Raw genomic sequence first — 24,749 nt, 5'->3', positions numbered from 1 at the left:
TGTCTCCATCAGTGTTGTAAGAAAGATTTAGCGTTTTTAATTCTTCAATGAAGTCGTTGTATCAGTTTCCAGAAATGATAGGTGCAACCAAATGTAAGTCAAGCAGATACGGTGTGTTCTCCAGACAACTTCCAAACACGGGCGTTTCTAGGGTTCATCGTCACCTGTGGGTGTGTTGTGATGTAGGATATTTAAATACATCTCCAAATGTTTATCAAAGTAAACACCGTCAAGCTATGAAACTAAGAACGAGGACTTGGTTTTAACCTGAAGTGAAAGACAAGTTTATTAAGTTTCATGCTGTTCATAACTACTGACAGCTGAATGGAATTCGTAACATAATTATCGTTTAAATCCTAGTAATCAAAGTGGTATTTCTAACAGTTAAGCGAAACTTATACAAACCCACTACCCAGCTTTCCGCTAAAAATAAAAAGGCAAACAAACTGCTCTTGCGGAAAAAAATCAGGTTTATTGTTGAAATAGACGAAAAAGCTTAAATTGTACAGTCCAAACTAGCGGAAAACTCCACGAATGGGCGGAGAGGCGAGCCAACCCCATAATCTCCATATTAAATAGTCAAGCCCTAACTAAAAGAACAAATCATAGGCGTGATAACCTATTGACGTAGTTCGGACAAAATGTGGATTTTTTTCCCACACTTGTTATTCTAATCCTACTAAACTGATATTACTCCCAACATCTTTGGTATTAATGACGTCATACAGACTAGATACTTCATACGCTGATTGGAAGAAGAAGTCACGTGGTTTCTTCATCAGTATCACAACGAACCTTTCTCGGAGCTGGATGTTCCTTGATTGGCACGTGATGTCTGTTTCTTAGGCCCCAAATCAAGGTCAGTCTGTGAAAATTGTGACAGTAGCGTGGATTGTGAATACTATATGGTAGAATAGGTCTTACATGTTGCCCCGCCCTGAAACGCCTTCAACAGACATTGCCAGTGTAGTCCTTTCAAAATTGTACGAAAACAACGTGATCTCTCGGCAGTTTTTTAAAGTATAGTTGGATAATAATTCAAAACTGTCTTGGGCTAAATTAATTTTAAGCTTTCGACCTGAAAATCGAATTTTCAAGACAATAAGATAATATTTATTTTGATACAAGCAACAGAAGAATGAATGTCTTCCTAATTCAAGCAACAGTGGTGGAATGTCTTCCTAATTCAAGCAACAATGGTGGAATGTCTTCCTAATTCAAGCAACAGTGGTGGAATGTCTTCCTAATTCAAGCAACATGGTGGAATGTCTTCCTAATTCAAGCAACAATGGTGGAATGTCTTCCTAATTCAAGCAACAATGTGGAATGTCTTCCTAATTCAAGCAACGATGTGTCTCGTGTCCAATAGATTAATAAGCACAGTCTATACTTGTTATTTTCAGCCATAGTATATATTTTTTTAAAGAATTAAAAATTAAGATATCATTAAACTTGAAACAAAAAAATACTTATTTAATAAGGAGAATTGATGTTATCTGTAGACCAGTTTGATAATTTCTGTTGACTATTATCGAACTTCCTAGCCTGTTTTTGATCCACACATTAGTCTAACAGAACATTGACATAGTCGTTTAATAAGAAATAGTAAAGCAGGTTTTTTATCGGTCATTTCAAGGTTTATTGTCCTGACTGCTAAGTACATCAGGGCCTTACTATCGATGTCTCTCACTGTTTTTTAAAGATAGACGCTTTCCAATCTTCTTTCCAGACTATCTACTGTTTGTTTTGAAATTCGATATAATATTTATTCTTGACCTGCAAAAAGATGCTTAAGTGGTTCACAAGTTGCCAAAAGGTTCAGTTCAAATTACAAAAGTCATAGAAACTTTAATGATACCGTGGTAAAAAACAAACAAACAAAAACACGTAATATATATACTTTTCTAAATTACAATGCATTTCTTTACATACATATATTTAAAATTTATATATGTATACTGACTCAAATTTATGTCCTGCCTGAGCTACTTCAAGTGTTTAGTGTAGTGAGTGTTATTTTCTCTCTTCTGACTGAGCTACTTGAAGTGCTTAGTGTGATGAGTGTTATGTTTTGTCTTATGACTGAGCTACTTGAAGTGCTTAGTGTGATGAGTGTTATGTTTTGTCTTATGACTGAGCTACTTGAAGTGTTTAGTGTAGTGAGTGTTATGTTCTGAGCGTCTGAGATGGTTCATTACTACGTCAGAAGACAAAACTGAATACGTTTTGCTTCTCATCACGACAGTAGGTTAGGCTATGTAAACCGGAAATACCGTGTCTCGTGCTTATATCAACTGGAAGTACCGTCTTATGTTTTACTAATGCTAGTACTAGCTTCTCTCGTGCTGTATATAACAACATTAACAAAGCTGTGATTACGGCACGTGACTGATGGAGCAGAAATTTGTGCTATTTCTTCAGTTGATATGAGATCTAGGTTAGGCTTAAGTAATTAGGGTCAGATTTTAGAGCTCGTTTTAGGATAACTAAGATGCAGAAACTGGTTTAAAAACAGTTCACACTGCAGCCGACAGGTCAAGTCCTCACGGCCAGTGTTTCATGACCGTAGCGGTCATTTCATAGTTGAATGACCTTTGCGTTTGGACCGTGTTCTTGGTCTTCCGGGATCTCAGTGGTCCAAAATTACGGTCATCACTTGTCTTTAAATAAAACTACATATTCACAAGGCTTACATCAGTAAAGAAACGATGGCCGTAACACCACCTGGACTGAAAAATATGTGAAAATAAGAACGCTATCAATAAATCAAAATATGTTTACAGTTAGTAATCTTAGGCGTTTCTTACGTTTAAGAAGAGGAAGACTGTTTAAATAACTGTTAAGTTAAATTACCTTTCGAGCGTTGTTCGAAGTTCTAATACCAGCTAAATCTTCTGATGTATCAGTTTATTCTTTGTCATGATGAATTGTTTAGATATATCAAAACAATTTCATTAACGTAATAATTAATTATATTAAAGACTGGTTCTTTGAAAAGCAGAACTAGGAAACTACTGAGCGTTTATGTTTTATTTTTCGTTTTCTTAAAGTATGCCTAACCTCTCGGTAACTGTGTTAGGCTTAAACGTGATACCAAAAGAATTAAAATATTGTTTTGCTAATGCTCTATATTGTCGCTAGTGGGCCAAGTTCCAGATAAACAATAAGTGATCGAAAAGTTGTTGTAAATGGTATTTCTGCTAATATATTTAAAGTTTACGTAGAGTTTAAACAAATGTTGATATATTCTACTAAAAAAATGCCTTTTAAAATGCTTTATAAACTATTTACGGAAGTTCCCTTTTTAGCATGAAAAATCTCCGTCATTGTCAGTGTCGCAACGTTAATCTTGGCCTAGGTTTTCAGAGAGACAACAAGGCGCTCTGTAGTGTATCATTTTAATAACGAAGCAATAACTTTCTAAAATGCCTTAAACGTTTACGAGACTAAAGTAATACTTTATGTAATTTATTTATGAAAAGATACACGCTGGTATGGTAAAATGTAATAAGAAATTAAGTCTATCTGATCATTGTTTTATCCAACGACGAAACATTTCATCCGTCTTTTTCTAACCATTGTTCGGGAGGTTTTATCCAGTATGCGCAACTTTTTCCGGGACGTCGCCAGTGCCATCTATTATTCATAATAGTTTTAGAAAAAACGCTGAAAATTCCAAACATAAATTAAATTCTTTACGTGACTCGTATATTGTACTTTCAAATAACATTATATAATGTAATACACGTAATAGGTTTACTCGAAAATTCTTCTACAGATAATCTACCCAATGTAAAACCTCAGCTTAGAACAAGTGGTATTAGGTAGACATTTGTTCCTTAATTCTTACCGCTTTCTCTTGTCGATTTGAATAAAGAAAAACTTTGTGGTCGGAAAGAAAAATTAATCGTTTCGGATTCATAAAGAAAAGAAAAAACAGCAGCAAGTGAACGAACAAGTTATTAACCAGTGAAAGCTCACTGAAAGTTGTTTTAACACACACACAAACACCTGACACAACTAATGCCGGTTTTATTTGAGAGTAACGTCAACATTGGCTTTCTTTCACCAGTCCTACCCAATTGTATGATTATATCCATTTTTTAACATGGTTTACTTATGTTAATTTTTGTATGGAAGTTTTTATATATCTGTGATTTCTCTCTTCCAGTCAAAACGTACATATCACCAGTGCAGACAGAATGTATTAACATCAACTATTATATCCCCGACAATGAAGTGTCAGATTCTTTCTCCGATACCCGTTGGGACAGATTACGTAAGTTGTCTCTTAATTGTCGAAACCCACGGCTGTAACCGTTTGTGATTTTATTATTATTTTTACTTATGATTTATTTGTAATCAGTTTATTAAAATCATTCGTAGGTGAAACAGTTAAAAGCTATTTGTTTTAACCTTACAATAATGTAGTTATTAGAAGTGTGATTAATTACAGGTGTTTTGATATTTGCACTCGAAACCTGTTTTTGATTAACAATCCACGTCGTTAGGGTTAACATAGCCCTAGATTTGCAGGATTGATGACACAAGCATTACGAAGCTTGTATAACCACTTCATTGAATCATAAACTTGACTGCAAATCGTCTTTCTAGTGTCGTCTTGGCAACGTTATAGACATTATTAGTTTATATGATAGTTTGTTCGAAGAAGGTACTTGAAATTGAAGGTCAACTACCTTGCCTAGACAGCGCCAACAGGATTGCTGCAGGGAATAGGCTTAGACAGGGAACAAGCAACGAAGTCACGGCGTCGTGAACTTTTCATTTGTAATTACATTCAGCCAAACTGTGTATCGTCTTCCTTGTAAAAAATTTTATTTTATCTTTTTTAGTTTAAATAGAAGAGTTTGAGAAATTTAATATTTTTATTTGTATGAGAAAATATTTCACGAAAAAGAAGGGGGATACGGGTCACGTGAATATTATCTCAGAAAGAGAAATGTAAACATAATACAAACGATGTATGTTCAAAGGATTCTGTACCGAGTTAAGACTTTAAAAACTGAATCTTCAAACTTTTTTACACAACAATAAAAAAATATTTGTTCTTCATAAAGAGGAGATCCGTTTTCGAAAGCGCTCGAGCTTTAGGATCTTTTTGGATTTGGGTACTTGGTCTGTAGACATCTAGAAACAGGGCCATGAGTTCATGTCCCCGGTTGTTTCTTGGCTTCCTTCACGTTGATCTCAAGCCAGATTCAGCTGCCTTTTATTCAGAACCTCCAAATAAAAGAGAGAATGCTACAGAGAACAGTGTATAACTTGATAATATGGTGTAGCACCACCAGAAGAGACGTATATAAGTACGTGAGAAGAACCTTATGGTAGTACAGATCACCTTCCAGTGGTGTAGCACCACCAGAAGAGACGTATATAAGTACGTGGGAAGAACCTTATGGTAGTACAGATAACACATTGCTTAATAATAAACAAACAAGCAACACGTGAAAACTGGTGAAACATAAGTGTTAAGCTATAAAAAAATGTTATATTTACGTGACGGTTGTCGTTTCTTACAGACATGGCCCGATCTGTAATTAGGCTATAAAAAAATGTTGTATTTACGTGACGGTTGTCGTTTCTTACAGACATGGCCCAATATGTAATTGGGCTATAAAAAAACTTATATTTACGTGACGGTTGTTGTTTCTTATAGACATGGCCCGGTCTGTAATTGGGCTATAAAAAAAAACTTATATTTACGTGACGGTTGTTGTTTCTTACAGAAATGGCTCGATATGTAATTGGGCTATAAAAAAAAACTTATATTTACGTGACGGTTGTTGTTTCTTACAGACATGGCCCGGTCTGTAATTGGGCTATAAAAAATATTGTATTTACGTGACGGTTGTTGTTTCTTACAGACATGGCCCGGTCTGTAATTGGGCTATAAAAAAACTGTTATATTTACGTGACGGTTGTCGTTTTTTATAGACATGGCCCAGTCTGTAATTGGGGTATAAAAATGTTATATTTACGTGACGGTTGTCGTTTCTTACAGACATGGCCCGGTCTGTAATTGGGCTATACATCTCAGCATTTTTCTTCATCTTCCTGTCCTTCTTCACCGGGGTGGCTGGATGCTGGAAACGTTCTCATGGAAACATCGTAGCTACTGGTCTTTTGGAACTTTTGGCTTGTAAGTAAATTCGAGAGATTGGTGTAAGCGTTTGTTAACGGAGGCAGAAGTAGTTTCAATAAAATTAGGCTTAGCTATCTCAGAAACCTCCCGGCATTTAAAAATCGCTTGTTGTTTTGAGTCGAATTTTTTAATTTTGTGTAAAAATACAAAAAAAAAAAACACAACAACAACAAGAAATCAAGATGTGTTTAAAAAATTGTAAGGAATGTTCTCGAGACTAGTTGTGCGTTAAGTAAGCTATATTGTTCTTGTCTTTTTTTAACACAACGTTTCACTATATTTACCGATGAAGAAGACCGACGATTCAGGCTGTTATTATTTTGTAAATTAAAAAAACAAAACAAATGTTCACCAGGCAGTCCTATTAGTGTAATACACGTGTATTCTTCACTTCTCTTCTAAGTCTGATTGTCTTTTATCGGATATAGCTCTTGTTGATGCTGGTGCAATGGGTTTGTGGCATGGAGTTCAATACTTCGATTATCAAAAACTTGACGACCAAATGTCTTATTTCAAATGGCCAGCTGTAAGTATTGTTATAACATTGCGATTGTAAGCCACTACGTAACACTAAGTTAAATATTGTTATAGCATTATCAACGTAAGATACTCTGTTCTAATTCCTAATAGTGTTATCTACACACCATTGTTGTTTAATGTTATAACAATACTCCGATTGTAAGCCACTACGTAACACTAAGTTAAATATTGTTATAGCATTATCAACGTAAGATACTCTGTTCTAATTCCTAATAGTGTTATCTACACACCATTGTTTTGTTGACCCATCTGTGTTGTGACTACCGATAGTGTTATAATTGGTTAGGCCTAGTAATTACTATTTCAAATACTGACAACACACAAAATAAACATAAACCCTTAACCTTAATATTTTGTTTGTTTTTTTTTAGGTTCTGAAACAAACTGGACAAACGGAATTTTATTATGGTTGGTCGTACATACTGGCTTGGATTGGTGTGGGGATGAATCTCATTGCCGCCATTTTGTTTCTCTGTGGCGCCCGTTGCCTACGTCACGAGAAGAAGGTGGAACAGGCTAAAAACATGCAGTATCTGATGCCTGTATATCCGGACAAAAGACAACCTTATGGCTACGGATACGGATATCCTGGCCCTTATTACCAGTATGGTTACGGATACTAAGGAATACAAAATTAAAATGATCTGCTCGACATTGTAATATGAATATAAGTTATTTTAACATTGATTACAGCTCCATCTAGTGTTTTATAAGAGTTTTACTGGAACTTGTTGCATTAATAAATAGAGAGGATTTTAAAAAGTATTCAAATTGTATGTCTTGAGGTGTTTAGTGTGATTGAAATTCCAGAACGCAGTATGTCCATTGTTACTATATATAGCACGTGTCAAAGAGTATGGAGTGTTTGAAAATTTTTAAAGATTCTTGCATTGTTTTGTTGTTGTTTTTGGTAAAAATTAGGAATATGTCGATTGTATTGTATATATTTAGAGTACATGAAATATTAAAAAAATTGTGACAAAATTCTGACTATCATTAAGAGGATTGGATAAGATGAAAAATAGGTCTAACATAAAACATCTAAAGACTTATCGCCAATAGATGGCGCTGTATATAGTTTTTGCTTTTTTTATTTTCAAAAGGGGAATATATTATTTTCTTTATATATTCGTATATATTTTTCTGTGACCCTATGAATAACAATATGGACCGAATATGAAGCATGGATTTAATTAGTTTTAATTGAAGGCTGTAAAACCGTAGTTAGTATTATTTCTGGGTGTGTATGTGTGTGTGTGTGTGTGTATATATATATACATATATATATAGAGAGAGAGAGAGAAAGAGAGATTTGAAACAGTTTTTGTTTTGTCTTTAGGTTTTATATGTTAAATCGTGTATTTTTGTGTATTTTCAGATAAGAGAGAATTATTTGTTTTGGCCGTATTCAAGAAACAAATTGCTCAAAATCCTTGGTGTTAGAAATTTTTTCCAGGGAACTATGTGAGGGTTTTGTTTTCTTTTTAATAATCTGGACGTTTACCTACTGTCTGTAATACTTGGAAAATGTTAATTCACTGTTTTGGTAATCACGGACATTGAAGGTCATCATGCGTTGGTGTTTTATTTTTTAGCGCCAAGTTACACACTTGGTTATCTGACCCACCATCAGAGAACAAGGTTAACAGGAGATACTTTTTTTATATTTCTTGTATTTTAACTAATAAAAAAGTGAAATACCTATTAGTATCAGTGATATCGAGGTCGGAATCTCAACGGAAATATTTTTTTTTTCTGAAATTGGTTGATTTACGCTGATAAAATTAAATTTATCTTTTAAATGAATAATTTCTGTCAGTCTTCATTTGTATACTTATGAGTAACATTAAAATTTTTTATGTCGCGGCCTATTCGAGACGGAAGGTGTTCGAAACACGAAAACGCTTTTCTTTCTAAACTGACTGGTTTACCTCTTAAAACAATGGGGCGTAGTAGACTTTTAGGATGTCCTAATTTTCCTCTACTAGCAGCACCACCAAACGGCAAATCAGTGCTTAATGCTCTTCTGAATAGGGTGTGTTTTCAGTTTAGTAACTAATAGGCTATAATCCGAGTGTGTGTACGTTACAAATTGTATAAAGGTAAAAAAAATGGCTCATTGTTCTGGAGTATTTTTTTAAATCTTATAGCCTTACGAAATATAATCACATTTATGTATTTTCTTAAAAACTTACTTTATACGTGTTATATTTAAAGTATTTTTTAATTTTTTAAAGATTTTTGTTTTAATTTCTCTACTGGAAGCGAAAACGTTTTGAGGATCGTTACACGTGTCATTGCTTGCAGAATGACGTCATCCTTCACGAACCAATTATCGCATACCTTGTTTTTTTTTATTGTTTGCTTTACTTTACTTTCATGGAAAGATGAATAAAATAATTTTCAATTACAGCTAGTGTGTATGTGTTTGTTCACGAAGGTTTTGTACATAGAAGTGACGGAAGGGAGATAGATGAGTGATTTCTTTATAGATATCTAACTTTTGGGAATTTAAGAAATACTGAAACTCAACTCGGTGGGTGTAACACTTTACGTTTTTCTTATTTCAAGCTGATTTTAGTTTGGAGAACAGCACGATATTTGGTCCATTGCAATTGTGGTAATTTGCAGAAACATAATACGAACTAAAAATAATTATAGTATACATTTATATACGATTTATTTTAGTATGTTTAACAGAATTAAATAAAAACATAGTATAACATTAAGTTTCAGTTTCAAAACAACGGCGAACGTAGGTCAACCTTAGTACTCGTGTTTATAGAATTACAGGTGACGCGTACAGTGCTGGTAAGAATCTTTATTTTAATGGCAGTGTTTACTTGTTCGTGGCGCCATCTAGTGTTTGAGACTAAAGACGCATAAAATTCGATTTTACTCTATTTGTTTATTTTTCCAAACATAACTACATAAAAAAACACTTAGGTGGAGGTTAAGAAATTCCTATTAATCCTAGGCTAGTATCAAGTAACTTTAATTATTAATCATATCATATTTTCATCAAAAAAACTGTCAGTTTTTATTTTTACTGTCCCTCAGAGGAGGCTAATCTTTATTAATACCAATATCTGCTACAATGATACCTCTTAGTTTCAAAAATAAATTAATAAATGAGCAATACTTTGTTTTAATCGGAAAACAATATTGTTGGGGTGCTACAATTGATATAGGAACTTCAATAAGGTTAAAAATTGATAACATCTGAAAATGTTAAAGTTCTGTTATTTACTCTGTCACGTGAATGGTATATACCTAACGTTTTCAGACAACTGGTAGACGAGTCTTCACAGGAGTGGTAGAAGGACTTCCTTAAGATATAATAAAGCTCTTCGCAAATAAACTAAGAAATGTGTTCAATTTGTCACGAGGAAATCCGCAATAGCCGCGGCTGTAAATAGATCCCAAATCGGTCAAGAGATGGAGTTATGAGCTAAAGTTTGTACTGAAAAAAAATAAAAACATGGCCAGTTAATGAGACTGTTGTATGTTTTGGTGTAGAGCACACGATAAATTGTTTATTTAAAGTGAAATTTAAAATATATAGTTATCACTCATTTCTCCGCTTTATTTATTCAAGTATTATCTAATAATTCTCGTACTCAAATGATATGATATGAGGAGGATGACGCACGTGCTTACAAAATTAAACTTTTGGTAAGATTCGACTCTCTCTCTCTCTATATATATATATATATGTGTGTGTGTGTGTGTGTGTTTTTCCAAAGCTAACCTGTTTGTTATGCACGTGAATAAGATCCTCGCAATCTGAGGGTCGTGGGTTCGAATTCCTGTCCCACCAAATATGCTCGCCCTTTCAAAAGTAAGGGCGTTATATTGTATGGTCAATCCCACTATTCGTTGGTAAAAGAGTGGCCCAAGAGTTGGCGGTGGGTAGTGGTGACTAGCTGCCTTCCCTCTAGTCTTTCACTACTCAGTTAGTAACAGCTAGCGTAGATAGCACTCGTGTAGCTTTGCGCGAATTTCAAAACAAATCCACTCAATCTGCCTCTAAACTATTGGTTAAGGAACCTACACTAATTTTTATGTCATAATCTGAAATACCACTCAAATTTTATTTTACTAACTTCCCCTCGGTGACTCAATCTTAAGTCTACTGGCTTATATCGCTAAAATTGGATTTTAATACTCACCTTGTAAAGAGCTTCACGCTTGACAGCAAACTTTATTTCAATAAATTATTGTTCACTGGTGTCATCTGTCGGTAAATAATGCATGTAAAAATTAACACTAAAATTAATTTTAGCAATTATTTTAAATTAATTTTGTTTGTTTATTCTTTGTTAATAACAAAGCTACGCAATAGGTTATGTGTTCTCAGCCCACCACGGGCATCGAAACCCGATATTTAGCGTCGTAAGAATTGACATATACGTTTTTAACATAAAAAATCTGTATTAAACGAATACTATCACGATGAAAATATGTATCTAAATATATATTGTTGTACAAATTGCAGTGTTACTTTAAAATTAAGTACAAACTCAGAAAAATATACTCTCGTACTTAAAAATCTAACTACCCTATATTTGTTTGATTTTGATGTATGGTGTTTATGTAGCATGTGACAGTTATTTCGCTGAATAATAACGATTAATTAATTGTGACGATTTGTCACATGTTATTCAAACCTCTTAATTATTTTAGTTCATTAGTGGTAAGTAATGGACCGTACATCCAAACTAAACGAATGTTTACATTCCACCGCTATATTAGGCCTACTTTAATTATATGTATCGTTCTTTCAGTCCCCCTGTGGGACAGCGGTACGTCTTCGGATTTACAACGCTAAAATCATGGGTTCGATTCCCCTCGGTGGACACAGCAGATAGCCCAATGTGGTTTTGCTATGAGAAAACAGACACAAACAGTCGTTCTTCCAAGCAGCACTGATGAGCTGTGAATTCATCGAAACTAGTCTACTGCAGCCGAAGTATCGAATCAAAGAACAGATTAGGCTTCTACATAATCTTCACTGAGCATGTAAATACCTTTATATTTAACGATAAAGTATGAGCACAGTTCTAAAAGTAGTTTAATTATAAAAAAAATTGTAAATTTTGCGATATTTAAGTTAAATATCATGGGGAAAAGGTTATTGATTAGAGGATTTTTATTTGAATACTGAATAAATTGCTGTTACTGTCTGCTAATTATGAGAATTATACATCAATTGTTAGAATGTGAAGGTAATGTTATTACTATTGATATTATAATATTGTAAGCTACATTTTCAATGCAATACTTTAATTGTTTGCTAGAGAGAGCTGTTAATCATGACGATGTAATAATCAAGAACCTCCCCTTAATACCTTGAGACAAAGTTACATTATTTATAAATATGAGTAGGCAATTAGTGAAGTTAATGAGTATTCAGTGAGCTTTTGAGATTAGTGTCAGGAAAATTATTCACAGTGTGATGTGAAAGTTATCGGATCTTGTTTAGTTACTAGAACGATTAGCGAGGAAATTCCATAAGTAAATTTATTTGTGAGTTAGTTGTTTACCATTATTCTCGGAATCTCTTTTGAAACGTTGTTTGTACACTTAGGCCTACAACTACAAGTGAAAGTAGCTCCTTACAAACGTTAATGAAGAAATAAACTATTTTTTTAGTGTTACATAAAATGGATTTTGCACTGTTTTTAACAAATAATCCAAAAGAACCCAACTAATGACAGAACACGTTACAACAACTTTAATGGCATTAAGGTTTACACCTGTTCTTTCAATTATGTACGTTATTAACACAGATACTTTAGGCGGAAAATTACGGCTTTATACATATTACAATATTATCAAAATTTGACACATTTTACTGAATTTTAGTACACGTAAACAGGCTTGTTTGTTTCTTATGAATATTGCGCAAAGCTACACGAGGGCTATCTGCGCTAGCCATCCCTAATTTAGCAGTGGAAGACTAGAGGGAAGGCAGCTAGCCATCACCAACTCTGAAGTTACTCTTTTACCAACGAATAGTGGGATTGACCATCACATTATAACGCACCCACAGCTGAAAGGGCGAGCATGTTTGGTGTGACAGGGATTTTGAACCCACAGACTGGAAGTTGAGCGCCCTAACCACGTGGCCATGCCAGGCCCACGTAGACAGGAAAGCTTGAGTTGTTACACTACTGAAATGTCCATAAAATGTCGTTGTGTTCGTCTCTTTATTTACATATTCCTTAAATAACATTATTTTATCATTTTTACTGTATATGTGGCTTTGTATTTTCTGTTATAGTTTATATATTACAGTAATTTTGTCATCGCATTTGTTTTAAAAGAAAATTTGACTTTCTTTGATGACACGAATGAAACAAAATATATATACATTAAAATTTTTAAAATGTTATTTTTTATGTAAATATTTTGCTATTTTTTCTTTTACTGCCATCTGGCGCTAAACATACTAACTATAGTAAATTGTCGGTATTTGGTAGATATCTTTTCATAAATTACGACACATGGGTTAGCGATGGCGAACAACAACGAGTACGAAACAGATTCAGAAGAGGAAAAAGTTATCAAACTCCGAGAAAAATTAATAGTTTTACGATTTAAGGGCTTAAATGAAGGATTAAGCTTACGAGAAATGCAAAATATTATTTTAAAAAGTGCAACGAAACCAAACAAATGCCAAAATGAAGTGACGGCTAAAAATAAAAAGGAGAACGTTCCACGACCAATACGAGTGTTAAATGTTTGTTCGAGCTTTGCCTTTTTGGCACTTTTGGTTGCTGTTATATTTCAGAATAGAGATATTTTTAAGTCGCAGTGTGCTGTTCTAAACAATTACATTGTTATGGAAGTGACAAGACCAGTAACTGACTGTAATATCTGCAAAGATGTAGACAGTGTTGTTGTTTTACAGAATATAACGAGAGAAATTTTTGCCAAATATGCATACATGTCGCGGCCTGTTTTGGTTAAGGATGCCACTGTAAGTTGGAAAGCTTTGAACACTTTTAATTTCTCTTTCTTCCGAAAGCTTTACTCTGAAATAGGTGGAGCCTATAAAAGTGTGGAGGAAGAATGTCAGTTCTTTCCTTTCAAAACAAATTTTTTACATCTTCAAGATGTTTTCAACATGCCAGAAGATAGAGCAATGATGAAAACAAGAGATTCTAAAACGTGGTATATTGGGTGGTAAGTGAACTCGGAAGAGTTACCTTGAACTAAACTTTTATCAATGAGTTTTTGGATTCAATAAGTAATAATTTTATAAAACTGGTTGAACAAAGGATTTTTTTCTAAGCCATCTACATATAACGAATGAGCATTTGATCTCTGATATACTGCCCATAGGCATAACTCTTGTTTCTCAAACAAATAAATAAACAAGCACTTGTTTTACACAAAACATCACCACTAACATTAGTCACAGTTTGTTTGATCTGTAATAAGATTTGATTTTGTAACTGGGCTACTTCAGGTCCAGGGAGGGGGTCTAGTTTTAAAATAATTTGCTTATTTTAGACTCATCCTTATCTCGACTATTTTATATATATAGTAACACTAATTTACAGACTTTTTTTTAGGTACGTATAGTATTTAAAAAATTCAGAACTATTTACAAATTAAAATTGACCACAAATATTAATTAGTATTGTTATATTTTCATCTGTATTTGTTATTGTTGCTAAAATCGTAGTGACATGGTAAGGAAGGGAGTTAGAATAACAGTAGGTGTTATGTACCTGCTGACCATTAGGGTTAGAATACTTTGCCATTAATTATAGAAAAACATCGCTTGATGAAAATTAGGGGGAGGGGAGGAAAGTTTACCACTACTTTTGAAACTGTCTTGGATATGTTTATTTCTGAATAAACTTTAAAGTATTTAAAGATAATTAAAAACATCAGACTTTTGATGGTTTCTGGAAAAGTATTTGTGTAAAACAATAATTTTTTTTTATATAATCATAGTTACTGTAGAAGGGTATTTTGACATCCAAGTTAATTTACTATGAGCTTTATTAATTGTGATTAATGATAGATAGTAACTAGTTTTGATTTTTAGAGAATGTACCGTACGTTCATACAGACTACACAACAATTCCTGAAATGAAAACAATCGTATAAAGTACAAATATGAATGAGTTTTATATTAAATGTGATGTACCAGTCTCCAATTTTGGTAATTCATTTTTGTTTTTTTTAGAAATATCGGCCTTGGCAAATGGAACTGTTTGTATTCAATGTCACATCTATAATCACACAAAACTGTCATCATTCAATATCTGTTAACAAATAACAGTAAAACCATCATCATTCAATGTCTGTTAACAAATAACAGTAAAACCATCATCATTCAGTATCTGTTAACAAATAACAGTAAAACCATCATCATTCAATATCTGTTAACAAATAACAGTAAAACCATCATCATTCAATATCTGTTAACAAATAACAGTAAAACCAGTCATCATTCAATATCTGTTAACAAATAACAGTAAAACCATCATCATTCAATATCTGTTAACAAATAACAGTAAAACCATCATCATTCAATATCTGTTAATAAATAACGGTAAAACCATCATCATTCAATATCTGTTAACAAATAACAGCACACACGTAATTTTATAATAACTTTGACTAAAAACATTAGATTACAATCCTGTAATTTTTGAAGTTCAAACTTCCAGTATTTTTATTTTATCTCTCAGTTAAAACAATCCACACCCAAGTTATCTATTTCCCAAAATTCTTTAAACACATAATTCAAGTCATTACTGGTTCTTCTCTTCTCTACTGTATGGAAAACAAATGCTAACTTTAGTAACAAAACCATACCAAGCTATGTCAACTTGAAGAAAACAAACCCTAACTTAAGTGATACAACCCATACCAAGCTATGTCAGCTTGAAGAAAATAAATCCTAACTTAAGTGACACAACCCATACCAAGCTATGTCAGCTTGAAGAAAACAAACCCTAACTTAAGTGACACAACCCCTACCAAGCTATGTCAGCTTGAAGAAAACAAATCCTAACTTTAGTGACACAACCCATACCAAGCTATGTCAACTTGAAGAAAACAAACCCTAACTTTAGTGACACAACCCATACCAAGCTATGTCAACTTGAAGAAAACAAACCCTAACTTTAGTGACACAACCCATACCAAGCTGTTAACATATTTATAGGGTTTCTTGTATGGTGTATTTACAGGATATCTGTTAACATACTTACATAGTTTCTGTACTATGTATTTACACGATTTCTCTGTGTGATACGTTTACTGGATATCTGTTAACATACTTACATAGTTTCTGTACTATGTATTTACAGGATTTCTCAGTGTGATACGTTTACTGGATATCTGTTAACATACTTACATAGTTTCTGTACTATGTATTTACACGATTTCTCTGTGTGATACGTTTACTGGATATCTGTTAACATACTTACATAGTTTCTGTACTATGTATTTACACGATTTCTCTGTGTGATACGTTTACTGGATATCTGTTAACATACTTACATAGTTTCTGTACTATGTATTTACACGATTTCTCTGTGTGATACGTTTACAGGATATCTGTTGACATATGTACAGAGTTTCTGTGTGATGTAATTATATGATTCCTGCATTGGACTTGAATATTTCTTATGTAAAACTAATACATTATCAACAGTTTGCATGTAGTGGTAGAGAAAACATGTGCATTTAACTTATAAAAATTTCTTACTTAAGCCTATTGATTGCAAGTATCATAGGAAACACTGCCAAATAAATAAAGTGACTTTTTTTCAACATGTTTCATACCTTAAGCCTTACTCGTTTCTTTATTGTGACTGCTACAGAAGTACACAGCTGAAGCAAGGGTAAAAATTTGTTCTGAGGCGTGGTCTAAACAGAAATGTTCTCACCCAAGGGATTAGTGAAAGTGTGCACTGTATTGGAAGTAAAACTGATATCAGTTTACTCAATAAAATAAGTAAATCAACTGAATTTTGGTTCTTGTGTTCTCACAAAATGTATTTAATCTAGGATTTTAGAGTAAGCTTAAATTGTCTTTTTTTTTTATACATAACTGTAAACGGTAACTATAAACAAAATTATTTGAACATGAAACCATTTTAGAACTATGCCACTAACAAACATGTGGACATTTAAAAGGATTTTGTTTTCTAAACTTTATTATTTTTCCAATTATTCTTCAGTCATTTGCAAGTTCTCATCAGAATCAGTTGTTTCCAAAACTTCTAAATATGTAGAATGTCTTGCCTGGTGATCTGGTCATAATACAAACTAAAATTCTTTTTATATTTGATAACTTTTGAAAGTTTTGTTAAAAGTCTGACCTTGATGGTTCAATTGGCCTTCCCTATGTGTAATAAGTTTCCACTAAGTATTTAATTGCTCCTGATCAGTAGTGTCACTACAACTGAATGTCCAACGTTTATTTTCTTATCAGTTTTGAGTTTCATATGTCCTTAATGATTTGCTTACACAGTTGTTAATCAGAGCTGGTTTGTTTTCCTGTCTTTGTCAGTTTTCACTTGTTGTTCACATTCTGTGATATTGAACCAGTTTTGATAAGTTTATAGTTTTCATTTGCAGTTGTTAGAAGAATTCATCTATGTTTGAGACAAGTCACGCTTGATATTGGACTGTTGAACATATATCAACTTTTGGTATGGTTTACCTATTGATTAAAGTATCACCTCTGTAGAGGAACAGACTTTTGGTATGGTTTACCTATTGATGTGATACTTTACTCTGTAGAGGAACAGACTTTTGGTATGGTTTGCCTGATTATGTGACACAAGTTCTAGATTACCTTCTGTAAAACGTTTTGATTATGGAACTTACAATTGATTGTTTCTTTAATGGTGGAAGAGAGACATCAATGTGATGAATGCCTTCCTTTTTGAGAAAGTCAATTTCACTTTCACATTATTCTTTTGTTACTTTATAGGATCATAATTGGTGGTATTGAAAAATAAACAAGACAGTAACATAACCCCTCTTCAATAAGGGACCATTAGGACCTTCAAGGCTATCCTTTTGCACCCATACATAGATATCAGTTTTGTGGGGACATGGAAAGATTAAGAATCTCACACCATTCTCTACTTTTCAGAAAATCATCCATGCCCCCTATAGAGTCCTGTAAATTGTTGGTCTTAACTACCATTGATGACAACTCATCTATAAGTCAGTCACTCTGTAATTAAATTCAAAGTATCTTAACTGGAGTCTAGCCTATTATCTTCAGATTTTTAATCTTAGCTCGTCTTGAAATATCAAAAAAAGATCATCTCTTACTCTTCTTTTTTTAGCAGATCATAAATCGAGCGACATTAACCTCATTGTGTCAGTATTGTTTCTCTGACCAAAATTGGATAAAGTATTCAAAGTGGGGCCTAACTAGTGATTTGTGTCAAGAGATAATTAACTCTTTTCAATATTTCTATAACGACACCCTAAACTTCTATTAGTTCAATACAATGTTACTAGTGCTAGTTTAGGGTGTCGTTATAGAAATTTCTATTAGCTGTAGCACTAGTAACATTGTATTGATTTCTATAACGACACCCTAAACTTCTATTAGCTCTAGCACTAGTAACATTGTATTTATTTCTATAAAGACACCCTAAACTTCTATTAGTTCTAGCACTAGTAACATTGTATTGATTTCTATAACGACACCCTAAACTTCTATTAGCTCTAGCACTAATAACATTGTATTGATTTCTATAACAACACCCTAAACTTCTATTAGCTCTAGCACTAGTAACATTGTATTGCTTCTGTGACTTATCCATCACTATGCCAAGATCCTTTTCTTCAGTCATGCTGTTGAGTTAGTTCCCATCTATATTAAATGTGTGATTCAAATTATGATAAATTAAAAAAAACTTCCTTACACTTAATGTGATTAAAGGTCATTTGACAGATATTGTTCCAACTGTCCAATTGAGCCAGGTTATTCTGTAGCACCAACTTTCCAACTGATCCAGGTTATTCTGTAGTACCAACTTTCCAACTGATACAGGTTATTCTGTAGCACCAACTTTCCAACTGATCCAGGTTATTCTGTTGTACCAACTTTCCAACTGATCCAGGTTATTCTGTAGCACCAACTTTCCAACTGATCCAGGTTATTCTGTAGTACCAACTTTCCAACTGATCCAGGTTATTCTGTAGCACCAACTTTCCAACTGATCCAGGTTATTCTGTAGTACCAACTTTCCAACTGATCCAGGTTATTCTGTTGTACCAACTTTCCAATTGAGACAGGTTATTCTGTAGTACCAACTTTCCAATTGAGACAGGTTATTCTGTAGTACCAACTTTCCAACTGATCCAGGTTATTCTGTTGTACCAACTTTCCAATTGAGCCAGGTTATTCTGTTGTACCAACTTTCCAATTGAGCCAGGTTATTCTGTAGCACCAACTTTCCAACTGATCTAGGTTATTCTGTAGTACCTCAACATCCTCAATACAGCTACCAAGGAGTTTGTGTAATGTCATTGGCAAATTTTACTTATTATACCCCCTTTGGTATTGTTAATTTAAGGCCCAAGTACTGACCACTGAGGTACTGCTCCTATGGGAGGGGAAAGATATGTAGCTACCTCACCCTGAATATTATAACAAAAGTTTTATTTAAGTATCTGTTTTCTCAGTTATTTCTTTAGATTAGTTTGTCAGTGCAATGATGCGGTTTGTCGAATTGATCACTAGTAATCTTTCACATATCTTGAAGTCAATGAAGATGATGAAGATTAACGAATCATCCCTGGTGACTAATGTAAAATAAATAAAATAGTTTACAACTCTTATAACACTTTGTTGAATGGCACTCTGTAAAAGGTTGACATGCACACTTTGACCCCACCCACAGGGTTAAGATGTCTGGATTTATGATGCTGTGATCAGTATCCAGTCAACATATTGATTCATATTGTTTATAAGTTTTGGTGAACTCAAAAAGTGTATGTACAATGGCCTGTTTAATGTTGTTATTGTAAATGTTTCATTTACTGCTGGCCTTGATAAATGTTGTGGAAGAAAACAAAAATCTTTCACGACTGACGTTTATTAAAGAAACAAACCTTGAACTTTTGTTACCTTATCGTTTGTAATCTTGTCAGTGCTTAGGTATTTCCAAATTCAATTACCAGCGATCTGTGACGTCATTATCGAGGATGCGTAATACATGCAAATTAAATTCACAATAGATTACTTATAAACGTTTTGGTTTAAACGCCGAAAGCTGACGAAGCATTAAAACCTAGATTAATCCTAGAATTTGTAATAAAAATTATGTTAACTACAATTTTTCCCCACATTCCTCAATTTGTCCATTGCAAATTCAAAGCTGTGTAGAAAATAGCATTTCAGATTTATCTTTTGTAGTCCAAGAGGTATTTCGTTTAATACCAGAATTCGTCAATAGGACTGAATGTTGAGAGACAAAAGAATATCTGAAATGCTATTTATGTATAGAGTATATAATACATTAAAAATTAAGGTTCAAACACCTATATTTAGCGAAACATCAGAAACCAATAGACCTAAAATATATGATAAACATTAGGCTTACTGCGGATGTTTTTTGTTAAGTTAATTAGGTTCATATAAATTATATGGATTTAAAATAGAAGTGTGTAAAATCCGCAATGGGTAAATTAATAAGTGGAATGTTTAAAAAAGAAAAAAACTATCTACATATTTGCAATTATCGTGATTGTTATCACAAATTTTAGGCCTACTTCGTTAAATCACAAAGTGACGTGTGCTTACAAATAAATGAAACTCGCAAAATAACAAACTCAACAGATAAAGTACGTGCATTTTTAAAAGGATTAAAATTAACAGATACAACTGTGAATATATGAAATATTTCAATACTTTGCGATGTAGAACTATCATTTTGACACCGCGTGCATCACTTTCAAATAACGAACCCATGTTCCACATTTGGTCTTTTGACGTCAGACAGTGAAAGTATCCAATTCCGGTGTAATGCGGAAACCGGAAGTCAAGCTTGTCTGATGATGCATGTACGTGCTATCAGCCAGAACTATGCATGAATTATATTTTCATGTGTCACTTTCATGATAGCGAACACATTCACGCACAATGAACGTATAGAAAATGTTTTTTTTATTGATTTACAATAAGTAAGTTAGCAACCTAGCCAGCATGTTATTTGATGTACATGTTACAGCACACTGTTATCACTAGTAAACAGATCCATAGAGCTATAAAATAAATAGATAAAAAAATGATAGCACGAAAAATTCTGAATCATTTTGATAAAGTCAAGGGGTAAAAAAACATGTTGGGCCATTTTTATAACTACTAAGATATAAAATTTTACTAAGAAACTAAAAATGATATAAACACTGACCATTTGCTTTTGTTACAACCAGTATAAATATTTACCTTCAACATGAGTTATCATGGGCGTCGGAAGGACTGCGAAAAATATAGGGGGAGGAGATCCATGTAAGGGCTCTGATTATATTTTATTTGGTTCAGTACCACGTACATATTGCCACGAAATGTTATACGCTGAGTACAGTCGACAATAGTGTGTATTGTAAAAATGCATTGTTAAGATTTGTTGTATCCACATAACAGGTTTAAACACCCCTTTGTACGAAAAAGGTATCTCCCCATCCTTAGCGAAGGTTCCGACATTTTAAATTGAGGCGGTAATATGCAGTGAGGAAAATTGTATTACCGTACTGCATAGTTGTTTAAATATTATTAGCTATTTTTTCTCCGCCCTTGTGTATTTTGTGAGAAACACATACCTTGGCCAAGTTCGAGTTATTAAAAGTGGGGGAGGCAATACCCCTTGTTTAACAAGTGGGAGGAGCAACTGCCTTTTGGTCTCATGTCTCCGGCGTCCACATGCAAATAATTTTGATTTTTGTGAAGTTAACGAGGCAGTAATTGAATGAAACATGGTATTGTTTAAACGGCGTCTTATATTAATTAACATTTTACTTGAATTCCCTTTTGTCTTAATAAAACATTTGTTTTATATTTGAGTGTACTTCGACTCACGATGTCCTTTACAGATTATATGCAAATTTTGCGAAATTACTAACCTGGACTTCAAAATAATTTATGTGGGACCTACTTTTATTCAATAGAGTAGGCCTAGCGCGAATGAATGTTAACGTGCTAGACTCTGGTTCCGTGGTTCACGCCCCATTACCACCAAAAAGAAATCTCGCTGTGCTTCGGGACCGTTGGCGCGTAACAAGGCCGTAATAAGAGTGACTGTCAAATCCCACAATTGATTAGAATAGCCCACGGGTTAGCTGTATGTGGTATTGAACAGCTGTCTTCCTTCTAGCTCTTAACTTCAAAATTAGCGACGGCTAGCGTAGACAGCCCTCTAGTAGCTTTGCGCGTAAGCTTAATCTAGCCCGTTACAGTATTAGGCCTAACATAGAGAGTAAAATGTGTTACCTTTTTGTAGTAATCATTCGTTTTGGTTGTTCAAGTAACGTTATTTTCATCATTTAGCATTATTTCTGTACGTTCGAGCTCGTTTTTGGTCAGAGGAAGTTCAAATTACATATGTTCATCAATAGTTATTGCCAAACGACTTCCTGTTTCTGATTTAGTGTAACTTCCTATAACGTTTAGCAAGAATATTATTGACAAAGCGAGTGAATAAGAATATGGATATTTCAAAGTTTTCGTGAGAATAAGTATAAAACTGAATGGGAAATATAGGTATATGAAAAAAGAAGTTATCATAACATGACATATTTTAAAAGAAGAGACACATTGGAGAAAGAAAAATAAATGTCTTAAACGTATCTTATTTTCAGATGTTTTTTCTTTTTAAATATCAATTACTTTACATTGAGTAGTTCCATGTTTTATGAAACTGTTAAATTTAATTTTCATGGGATTTTCTTTCAATTTGAAAATATAAAATAAAGCTCTAAACATTCTTACGTTTCTAAAATTTCGTAAAATTATAAAATATATATTAAATGTATAATTTAGTATAAACTTTAAAACTACAAATATAAAATACTTATTAATAGTATATATATGTGTGTGTGTGTGTACATTTAAAAATAAATATAAAAGTCTGAAATGGGAAAGCCCAAAAACATGGTTCCCGAAGTTTTCATTCTAGACCAGGGGTGGGATATCATTTTCGCAGGGAGGCCACTCCACGAATTTATGTAAGTCGTCGCGGGCCGCACGTTTCTACTGTGTTAATTAATTAATTGTCTAATTACGTTCTTTTCACAATTACCGGGAGTCACTGAGAGCAGGACAGAAATGTTAGACAGGCCATATTTTGCCCACCCCTGTTCTAAACAATACATTATATTAAATATCAACTTAGAGTTTAGGATTTAAAGTCAAGTTTCGATAATGTTTTTAATAACATTTTTGAAGTTACAGCTATAGCTGTAACATGACCAGCATCATGTTCTACTTACGAGCACTAATCGAATCTTGGTAGTTTTGGGGACGACCATGATCACGTGTTGGTAAGATTAGGGAAATAAACTGATTGTGTGAAAGCAAAAGTAGGAATTATAAAGAACATAGGGCAACCACAGGAAGCCTGGCCATTTTGGTCACTCCAGCTGCAACCACAGGAAACCTAGTCATTTTGATAATTCCAGCTTTCTGTAATTCCCGAGGTACTGCCGCTAACAGTTATTAATATATAAAATAATTAATGTTTGAAGTTCCAAAATATTATATTTAAGAAAACAAAACAGAAAGTGTTATAAGTAACACATTTTCAGTAAGTTCAAATATTAAAGAATCGTATCAACCCATTCCACGTGAGGCAGTACTGAACCCGAAACCCTCCAGGAAACATAAAAGATATATTCGTGACTTCGAAAACACAGAAATCACCAGTGAAGTTCTGGAAACCTTTGTGTGTATTTTAAGGCAGCTATCTGCTCAACAGATAAATTAGTCATTTGCTATATTCGTAACTATCAAGTGCGATAGCTTGAGAATTACGTCACAAATTGTCTCGTGGTTTTGGACTACACGTACAAACACGTCTGACGTAATCAGTAGAAATTAAGATATAAAACAGTATTCGTTACGACGTATTGTTTCGTAGTGTATTTAGGCTGGTAAATAAATGTAGCATTTTTAGTTGTTGTTGTTTTTAAATAAAACTTCAAGCAACATTACACAGGCCCAAAGCCCACCAATCTGAAATAGTTGCTATAGCAATATTAAAAAACGAACAAAAACATGGTATGTCCGCGTTTCTGGAAAACATTATTGTTGGTAGATGTATAAATTAATTCATCATTATATGATGTTACTATGGTACCTTGACACTTGTTTGTGAAAGGTAACTGGAACTAAGTTTAACTATACCGACTGTTTGATTATCGAGACTGGTTGTAAGAAACACATTAAATGGGGTTGAGTCTGTACACTGCGAGTCGGTATCAAGAGGCTAGCCATGATGACGCTTCGGAGAAGACATACGATACAAGCATCCGTGTTTTAAAGTCGAAAACATAATATCATGATTTGTGTATCATTGAAAAACCTATTAACAGAGACTAGACTTGTTCTTATTATGTGTATTCTTAGGTTTCAATATTTGTTTTCAATTATTTTTCTGTCCTCTTCCGTCGCATCTCACGAGCCGTACGAGCTTGATGTGTGATGATCGTTGTTTCTTTATAATTGAGTGCTTAAATACTGTAAACATTTTACTCAGAGTTAGCCAAACACGCCAGAAAACAACAAAAGACATACTACGACATAAATGAAACACAAAAATTGATTATTTTGTCGAAACTGTGTTCCGTCCGAGATTGATAGGTGCTCCGTTAGAAAATCATGATTTTAAATTTTAATAAAATATTTAACACTTTTTGTACGAACATAACTTATTATAAAATATTTACCTATATATTAGAATTAGATAATATCGGTTTCACATTGAAGAAGAATTATAGAAGATGCTCTATCTATTCTACATAATATCTTAGTGGAGAGGTTTGTATC

At 33.5% G+C, this 24,749-nt stretch overlaps 2 protein-coding genes across 2 annotated transcripts in view; both read left to right on the top strand.

Moving 5' to 3' along the window:
- Window positions 1–9,115, top strand: part of LOC106470754 (transmembrane protein 178B-like) — a 17,886-nt gene extending 8,771 nt beyond the window's left edge. The window contains exons 2-5 of the mRNA XM_013931322.2: window positions 4,172–4,279; window positions 6,023–6,160; window positions 6,592–6,689; window positions 7,075–9,115. Of these exons, the coding sequence (XP_013786776.1) occupies window positions 4,172–4,279; window positions 6,023–6,160; window positions 6,592–6,689; window positions 7,075–7,326 (596 nt within the window). The 3' untranslated portion in view covers window positions 7,327–9,115. The remainder of the gene's footprint in view (window positions 1–4,171; window positions 4,280–6,022; window positions 6,161–6,591; window positions 6,690–7,074) is intronic.
- Window positions 9,116–13,199: 4,084 nt separating this feature from the next.
- The window catches only part of LOC106470755 (F-box protein At1g78280-like), a 22,065-nt gene continuing 10,515 nt past the window's right edge, over window positions 13,200–24,749 (top strand). Inside the window, exon 1 of the mRNA XM_013931323.2 lies at window positions 13,200–13,894. Within this exon, the coding sequence (XP_013786777.1) occupies window positions 13,224–13,894 (671 nt within the window). The 5' untranslated portion in view covers window positions 13,200–13,223. The remainder of the gene's footprint in view (window positions 13,895–24,749) is intronic.

This window comes from Limulus polyphemus, unplaced genomic scaffold (genome assembly GCF_000517525.1).
Source record: "Limulus polyphemus unplaced genomic scaffold, Limulus_polyphemus-2.1.2 Scaffold4201, whole genome shotgun sequence".
Lineage (NCBI taxonomy): Eukaryota > Metazoa > Arthropoda > Merostomata > Xiphosura > Limulidae > Limulus > Limulus polyphemus.
The sequence above is the reverse complement of the archived record's forward strand: the minus strand, read 5'-3'. Positions and strand labels throughout refer to the sequence as shown.